Source organism: Siniperca chuatsi, linkage group LG18 (genome assembly GCF_020085105.1).
Source record: "Siniperca chuatsi isolate FFG_IHB_CAS linkage group LG18, ASM2008510v1, whole genome shotgun sequence".
Lineage (NCBI taxonomy): Eukaryota > Metazoa > Chordata > Actinopteri > Centrarchiformes > Sinipercidae > Siniperca > Siniperca chuatsi.
The window spans coordinates 7839831-7849041 of NC_058059.1; the positions used below are offsets into that span (position 1 = coordinate 7839831).

General features: G+C 40.2%; 1 protein-coding gene and 1 long non-coding RNA gene across 15 annotated transcripts in view; one reads left to right on the plus strand and one right to left on the minus strand.

The window, feature by feature from the left end:
* Positions 1-9211, plus strand: part of LOC122865641 — a 117624-nt gene that overhangs the window by 35557 nt on the left and 72856 nt on the right. The window lies entirely within an intron of this gene.
* Positions 1-9211, minus strand: part of ntng2b (netrin g2b) — a 69978-nt gene that overhangs the window by 22576 nt on the left and 38191 nt on the right. For all 14 annotated transcript variants that reach the window (XM_044174343.1, XM_044174344.1, XM_044174342.1 and 11 more), the window contains exons 5-6: positions 6992-7021; positions 206-289 (exon numbers count right to left, since the gene is read on the minus strand). In XM_044174343.1, coding sequence (XP_044030278.1) covers positions 206-289; positions 6992-7021 — 114 coding nt within the window. The remainder of the gene's footprint in view (positions 1-205; positions 290-6991; positions 7022-9211) is intronic.

Here is a 9211-nt window from a genome sequence, read left to right on the forward strand (position 1 = left end):
GGCAGAGATGGAGAAAGCGTTGACCAGGCACAGGAAAGAGGGATCTGACAGGCTTTAATCTCAGGCTAGCAGGGGATTTGGGGTCCAGCATTTTTGAAGGTCTACATGATCAATAAAAATAAAATATCTCTATTCTAGTATAATGAAACTACAAACATGACTAAATTACAACAAATATCATACTACCTAGTTTGCAAGTGCCTACCTTCACTTGGATCACTTAGAGGGTTTAGAGAGCTGAAATGTGAGTTTCCAACCCCAAAAACTGTGCTGCTGGAGGCAACGGACTCTGTATGTAAAAGTAAAAGGTAACAAAAAAAGGAGAGGGCAAGGTCTTAGTGTCACTTTCAGCCATACAACAGCGCCATCACTCTATCATGCAATGCATCAACAATATAAGCTGATTCATTACATAATCCTGTGACATGTGCCTGTCTGTCTGTACAGATGGACTCACTAACTGTCCCATGACACACTCTCACACATACACATACGCACGCATACAATGTCGGTTCATGTGCATTCCCTGCTCGGACACATTTTTAGATGCCTTCCACACAAATGCATTTGCATATAATGAGATCATTTGTCACCTACATTAATATAGCTGGAGAAATGATAACAATAATGTTTAATGCCACCTGTCAGTCTTGCATTCTCATCATTTATTACCAGAGTGCTAGACATTGATTTAGCTGCACAGTAATGAAGCCATCATGATTCAGGACCAGTTAACTTTCACCAGAACACCTAATGGTGGCAGACGGAGTGACAGCATGGATGTTATTAATATGTCACATGATTTTCCAGACATGATCCAATCTCTCTCAGTCTAAGGCCAAGTTCAATCTTTATAAAAATACAAGGATTTCAATAGACGGGGGTGAAATGAGGATGGTGCACAGATAGGATTGTGGTTGGGCGACTGATCTAGTGTAGTACAAGCCTAGTGTATAAGTTTGCGTACACACATGTCTGCATTTGTGTTTGAGTATGTGACTGTGTGTGTCTGCTAGTACTGTATCTGTATTCAGGCTCTTCTACAGCCCTGGGATCTGATTTTGAATGAAAAGATGAATTAGGGTCATGTGAGGTGGTTGTTAGATGTATGGGTTTTAGGATTTGGTTTCTCTGACCTCCCCTTCACCAAATGCCCATCTGTCCAGCTAACCAATGAGCTGCGGGCTCTGTGGATCAGACTCTCTTGCCAATAGATCGCTAATCCTCATCTGAGCATGGTCAGTGACTTAACTGGGGCAGGGACATGACAAAGGGTGCAACTACTATGACATGCTGTCCAACCTGTAAGTCTGCTGTAATGTTTATAAGGATACATTTGCTTCAGCAGCACAGACTACAGTCAAAAGCTTATCGTGGATCTTAATGTGAACTCCGACAATACATACCTAAACTGGGATTTTCATTTTCAAATTCCTGGAAAAAGTAATAATACTGAAAATGTGATTTATATAACCAACATTTATGTGGATGAAAAATCTTAGGCTGCTTTAGCACTTTTCTACACAGTTCACAGATAAATTCAACATTTTCTGTACAAGCATTGCTGTTACTAATATTTTAAAATAATATACACGCTTTGAATGCATCTTTGAATGCAGTTGAGAGCTGTAATATCTGTTAATAACAGATTATATTATTCAGGATATCTAATGTTGTAATGTGATCTAGTTATTAATGTCACAGGCCCTTCAGCCACATGATACGATAAAACCTGTGTGTGTCGTACGTGTGTGTGTGTCAGTGTGTGCATGTACAAACAGTAGTGGCGGCCGCTCTGTGAGAATGGAACCTAAGACCTCAGATCCCCGGGAGGAAAAGGAGGGGATGAAGATGATTTATGGGTTTTACTGATCTGCACCATATGCCTGCCATAAATCTACATACACACGTGTGTGCACACACACACGCACGCACACAAAAACACAGATAACAAGGGTTTCTCACATCAGGGTCAGGTTCAAGCCAAATACACTTCTCTAAACCTGAGATTAAAAAGGGTACTACAATGATCTTCCTTTCTGGTGTCCCAGAAGTGCAACTGAGCAGCTGTTATGTCTGTACTGTGCATTCATAATTTAGAAGTAAGTAATTTTATCAATTAAATGTAGACAATAGTTTTGTCCAAACAAGTATATACAGTTTATGTCTGAATAACACTTTGACATTATGGATTAAAGCTGCGATTATTCGATTAATCCATCAGTTAATTGACAGAAAATTAATTGCCAACAGTTTTGATAATCAAATAATCAAAGTTATTTATTACGCAAAAATGCCACAATGTTGTTTTTTCCGGTTTTCTTAGTTTTCTATGTTAGGTAATTGAATATCTTTGGGTTTTGGACTGTTGGTCCGACAAAACAAAAAACGATCATGGGCATTTTTCACCATTTTCTGACATTTTTATACACTAAACGATTAATTGATTAACTGAAAAAAATCATTTGTAGTTTAATTGATAATAAAAATAAACATTAGTTGCAGCCCTATTATGGATGTAAAATATAATTTAAATTATCACATTATGACTGTAAACATTAACAAAACGTTTACATGTCTACATGTCCTTCACAGCGGGCTTTAAAAAGTTTACAAAGGACTCGAACTCTGTTTATACAACATTTAAGCTTCTGTCAGGCCCTCCTAAATCACAGCTAATCAGTGAATTCTTTGAGTTCCCTAGTGATGTCAGCCAAACAACAAAAGTGCTGTGCTGTTAAACAAACGCTCTTAATGGATTTCCTTCAGACAAAAAATAAGTCTGACGACATCACAGCGGTGCCAAAATCCCAGCTCCTCCCACGTCCTAAGTGCTTTTCTGGTGGAACATGAGAGGTCCACTGCCTACCAACATGGCAGGTTTAAATTTAGCATGAGGGCAACCCGAGGTTTGAGGTCCACTTTACTGTACATTCAAGCGGCTGACAGAATCTATTCACATCCGACCTGGGTTGTTTAAAATCAGTCAGTCAGAACAAATAAATTCTGAATGTCCATATAGTTTGATGCCCTCACGCTCAAGAAGGGACAACCCACATCTGACATTATATATATATATATATGGCCAGGGAAACAGCCAATGTAAAGACCTCCAGTAAGTTGCAGGATGAATTATGATATATACACAGACACAAACACACTGCTTGTCAGCGTCTATAAGCACATCCACAGAGACACACATTTATTTTGTCACAAGTGTAAAGGAAGTCTCCACTACACTCCTACTGTATCATTTGATCAGCTATGGCCAGTGGTGGAAGAAGTATTCAGATCCTTTATTCAAGTAAAAGTAATAGTACTGCGCTGTACAAATACCCCAGTAAAAGCCCTGCATTCAAAATTTACTTTAGTAAAAGTAAACGAGTAATGTCACAACACGTATTCAAGTATCAAAACTAAAAGTACTTCTTACGTATGCATTCACCTATAAGCAGCTAATTTAACCACTTTATGATCATGTAATTTTTTGAACTGCAAAAAAAAATCTTCCTTAATAAATAGTTATTGAGTCCTATTTTTTTCATAATAATTGAAAATATTTGCCAGTCTAGTTAGATTATTTACACCTTTACCGGTTCATCTGCCTATTCAGGCAGTTGTGACAGATAGGACTCCCCGTCCACATTGCACTTTTAAAATATTGTTCACATAAAATGCACCGCTGTCTCATCACCAGTCACTATGTGTAATATGGCGTTCTCCACCATCCTAGATTTCCTGTTCTTCACTGGGACTTGGTTGGAGTCTGGTGAATAGAGCCATATTGAGCCTAAGAGTAACTATGGCAAATGGCAGAATGTAAATGGAAAAAAGATCGGCTACAGGTTTAATTTGAGATACTGAAAGGCTGCCAGGTAAATTATCAGCAATCTGTCAAAGCTTCAAGAGTGAAATATTTTGCCACCATCATCTCCAGAAACTCCCACAGTCCCAAATCTCTGTTCCACACAATAAATTCAGTTCTCAACCCAGTTGCTGCTACCAGTCCTGCGCCGACCACAGCCATTTGTGAGGACTTTTTAAGCTTTTTCTCTACAAAAATCGATTGCATACGATCTAATATTTCACCGCCTGCCTATGGTCCCTCTCTGGTGTCTGCCTGCTCTGCCATCCTTAATGACTTTCAGCCTGTGTCTCTCACCCACATTTATGACACAGTCTCTCTCACAAACTCCACCACCTGCCCCCTGGACATTGTTCCTACATACTTTTTAAAGGAAGTATTGGATACTGTAGGTCCCACAATATCCCTCATTATAAATAGTAGTCTTGCAAATGGAATCATCCTGTTCTGTTTTAAACAAGCAATAGTCCAACCTCTTATTAAAAAGTCTAACCTTGACAAATCAGAACTAAACAATTTCTGTCCCATCTCCAAGCTCCCATTCTTGTGCAAAGTACTGGAGAAAATCGTCTACACACAGCTTCTTTCTCATTAACAATAACATCATGGAGAAATTCCAATCAGACTTCAGTGCTTGTCACAGCACAGAATCTGCCCTTCTCAGTGTCTCAAATGACCTACTGTTGTCTTTAGACTGTGGTAAATGTGCCATTTTAATTCTTTTAGACCTCAGTGCTTTTGACACGGTTAATCATTGTAGTTTATTAAACCATCTTAAGGACCAGGTTGGCATCCAGGGCACTGCCTCCTACTTAACCGATAGGACTTTCTCAGTTAAGATTGGCAGGCTCTCCTCCTCTACTGCCCCTAACACTTGTCGTGTACCTCAAGGTTCCATTTTAGGGCCTATTTTATTTGCTCTGTACATGCTTCCTTTAGGCTCCATCTTCCGCAAGTACAATGTCTCCTTTCACTGTTACATGGATGACACGCAAATATACCTTCCATTGAATCCGGGGGATTCCAACTCCATCACATCCATCCTTAATTGCCTCCAGAATGTGAAAAGCTGGATGGCAAAAAACTGCCTTCAGTTAAATTATACCAGAACTGATTGTTTTTGGTCCCCTCAACACCACAGGGAGTATAGCTAGCCCCTTAGGGCCATTGACATCAAACCTTCATGTCCATCCCAGGAATCTTGGTGTCATCTTTGACTCTGCACTGTCTGAAGACAAACAGATCAACTCTGTGGTGAAAGGTTGCTAATTTTAGCTAAGGAACATTGCCAAAATTAGGTCCATCCTCTCTCTCAACAATATGAAGACTGTTACCACGGCACTAATCTCCTCAAGGCTTGACTACTGCTACTCACTGTACCTGGGTGTTGGCCAGTCCTCTGTGTCTTGCCTGCAGCTGATGCAGAACACTGCAGTGAGATTTCTAACTGGTACCAGAAAAAGAGACAGCATTACACCAGTATTAGCATCCCTGCACTGCATTTGTTTTTACAGCCACACATGGGCTGGCACCCCTGTACATTTCTAGGCCTCTTAGATCTTCACAACAACAACTGTTCCACTATTAAGGCTAGTGGGTAAGGGAGATTGAGCCTTTGCGGTGGCAGCTCCAAAGCTTTGGAATAGCCTTGCGCTTGCGATCAAATGTTCCCCTCCATTGACACTTTTAAGACAAATCTCAAGACCTACATGTTTTCAATGGCCTTTGGATGCTCATAGTTGTTTAGATATTTTATAATACTTTAGTTTTTATAAATTGATCTTACAAGTATTATTCTGTTGTGCACATATATGCCTTATATTCTATCATTGCTATTTATTATCATTATTGTGCCTTATTACTTTCAGTGCAAGTGCTTGTATGCCTTTTTGCTACTTATGTCATTTTACTCGCTATTGTTGTGTTGTGCCATAGACGTTAATTTGTACAGCACTTTGGTCAGCTCCAGTTGTTTTTAAATGTGCTATATAAATAAATTTGATTTGATTTGATACCTCTGGCTATGGCTAATGTACTTTTCCACACCTTCCTGAGGGGCTCCAATGGACTCATGGGTAACAGCCGGAGACCGCTCAGCTTCTGAGATGGTTGTGGCGTGCTCTGCTTCGCCCTCGGGTCCAACCTTACCTTCAGCTTCACCCTGTGTTTCACTTCACCCTGTGTTTCACTTTCAGGAGCAGTAAATGTCTCAGATGAAGTTGTGGCTATTCACACAACACAGGTAAAAATCTTGATTAACAAACAGAAACTCAATCTGTGGGAACCTGAAAATGAACCACTAAACTCATTATCAGCCAAATTAGCAAGCATTCTTTTCTTTGGTAAATCATACCCATTATTTTTCCAGATATCCACACAAATGTATCTAATTGTAAGAGGAGACCTTTTAAAAGCAGACTTCTGCAGTGCAGTCCAATTGCTCAGTCTATCCATGCATCAGCCTTTTACTGTCTGGCCATGTGGAGAAAAGCCCAGTGCTGTCAGGGTTGATGTTGCCACTTTGCCGATCGTTTCTGTCTAACAGCTCGGAGGCTGAGAGCCTCTCCACAGAGAGAATCCCTAATCAAATTCCCTTTTATTCCTGCCTCCCTGAGCTCCTCACCCAGAATCACACTGCATTACAACACACTAACATATGCCAACATCCTTCTCTCCCATTTATCTCTCTCTCTTTCTCAGCTCACTTTGCTGCTCCATCCACCACCCATTCTCACCCAACCCTCTCTCATTCCCCCTTTCCTCAATCCATCAACAGTGCTTTCTTTAGTCTAAATAAGAAAAGCAGAACTGTGGAAGAATTCCTCCTGTGCAGGTTAGTGTGATGTGCTGTGATGAAAGGACATGGCGACAGAGAGGCCTATTAATAATGAAGCACACAGGGCCCAAGCTGCCACACTGAGAGAGGAGATGCAGGAAAAGAGAAATGACTGACTAGAGAGCCAGCTGAACATCACAGCAGAGAGGGAGAGTTTAGGAGACGTACAGAAGGTGAGGTATGGGGTTGAAACTTAAATTTCAAAAACAATGCAACAAAAGGGAGAGAGACAATACAGGAAGAGAGAGTGGAATACCACCTCTTTTGCTTTGCTTTGCATTATTACTTACTAGAACCGGAGGGTGAACCAGCAATTGTACCTGAAAGAGAATAAGAAAAGGAAGAGGAGATGAGAAGTTGTTTATTTATGCATTCAATTTGCCTAAAGACTTGACTCAGCCTCATTCATCAGACTCAGGTGGCAGAGAGATCTTAAGAGCTGTTCTGCTAAATAAGGGCTTGTTGTAGACCACCTCTCAATGTCCTGGAGTAATTACTAGGTCTGCACCACCTCCCCCATCCTCCCTAATTTAACCTGTTACTCTTCCCGAAACCCTCGCATTAAGAGATCCTCATCATATATGTATGTTTTAAGAGAGCGCTACCACTTTGCTTCGCTTGAATCAAAACTTTTTGTCTTTCTTGCATATTTTCCAAGATTGTATTTATAGTTACCTTAGCTTGGCATGCATAATGCAATCTGCGGAGACCAAACTGTTTTGTGAGCCATGGCCATTTTGTGTAGCATTTCAACCGAGCGAGTTGCAAACATTTTAATTTTTAAATTCTGCTAATGGGATTCAGGAGTTTAAAAGGGTAGTAATGGGCTCTGGAGGTGTGTGACAGTACCATTAGAACTGGGTTGGAAACAACAGCATGTTAAAAAAGGGCTGACAATAGAGCCATTCTCTGCAATGTGTGTGCAGGTACAGGTGTATATGAGTGTCTGTGTGTGTGTGTGTCTCTCTCTCTCTTGCATGTGAGTGTGTCTATGTTTGTTTGAAAGTAGAATACTAGGGAGGGGCTGCCCTAGATTATTATTTTATCATAGCTAGCTACTGTAGCTGGCTACACTCTCCAAGAGGATTTCCCCCCACGCACTCCCACATTGTTTCACAGCTCTGATCTGCTCTCTGCAGGTGAAGACAACTTAGAGAGCTTCTCCTTTCTTTTCAACTTGCTCCCTTGATCCTGCTTTTCCTTCAGGATGTCAGAGTGATGAGAAAACCTATACATTCATCAATGAAGAATGCTGGAGAATGTAATTTAAAATAACTGCGTGCATATTCATTTTGAAAGAAAAAATATAATGTTATGATCCATTACCTGTGATTAGAATGATTGAAATTAACTGCACTGATGCCACATGATAATCAGGGAATATTACAGTGCAAAAATGAGAGTAGAATAAGAGAATAAAGAGAATATGAACAATTAAAGAAATAATATTGTCACTGTGAGAATAAAGAGGTCCCATTGGCCTTGAGGAATCTTTGGTATTGTGTTGTGGCCAGAGTCACATATTTCCCTCAGACCAGTTTATTGGACCAGTTTACTGGCCATGCAGAGGGGTTAAAGTAGGATTTATTCCCATTCTTAGCTCTCTAGTTTGCGGACATCAGCTAACAGGGCACTGGACACTAATTTACTGTGTACTGTACTGGCACTATCAGTGATCCAGCTATCAGCTAATAGGACACAAAGTTAGCATAACATTAGTGGGGCTAAACTACCAACAATAACAGCGCAGGGCACTATGGTAACATAAAATTAGTTGTGCTAAGACACCAACATCAGCTAACAGGGCAAGCAGTAAATGGGGCAACCAGCAAGCTTATTAAATTAAGTATCTTAAAGCTGTACTAATCAATATTTTTATATCAACAGTGGATTAACTGACTATGTGTAGTGTGAAGAGCATCCCTCGTACTGACGAACCCACTATCATCTGACTCTGCAGTTCGCATTACCTCTACAAAGCGTTTTAGCATCTTTCAGCTCATTGTTTTGGTTTTATGGGCCACAGCTTTATTCTCACCACTCTCATCAGCATTGTTTTGACTTGTTTCAGTGAAAAAAATCTGATAAACCCTCTGTACACTACCTGCTCAGCACCAAACAACAACAACAGACAAAGTTAGCAACTAACTGGTGAACATAGTGGAGCATTTAGCAGCTAAAGAGAAAGCTATTTCCCTCAGGAGTTGGTAGAGTCCAAAAACAGCTAAAAGGAGATTGAACGCTGGACTTACATTTGCCAGGTGGCCAGAAACACAAATCCAAATGAATGCTAATGTTCCTTGGTGCCTGCTGGATGTGTAAATAGGCAACTATTTGCTAACAAATTCGCAACAAAAACTTTATGATAATATGTCAAAGTTCTCTTTACAGCTTATTGTGTTATCCTCAAATGGCCAAAAAAATCAATACATGCAGGTTTAAGCCTTACTGTTTTTTAAGCAGAAACACCTTTGATTAGATAAACCCTATTAACAGAGTAAAGGAATAAT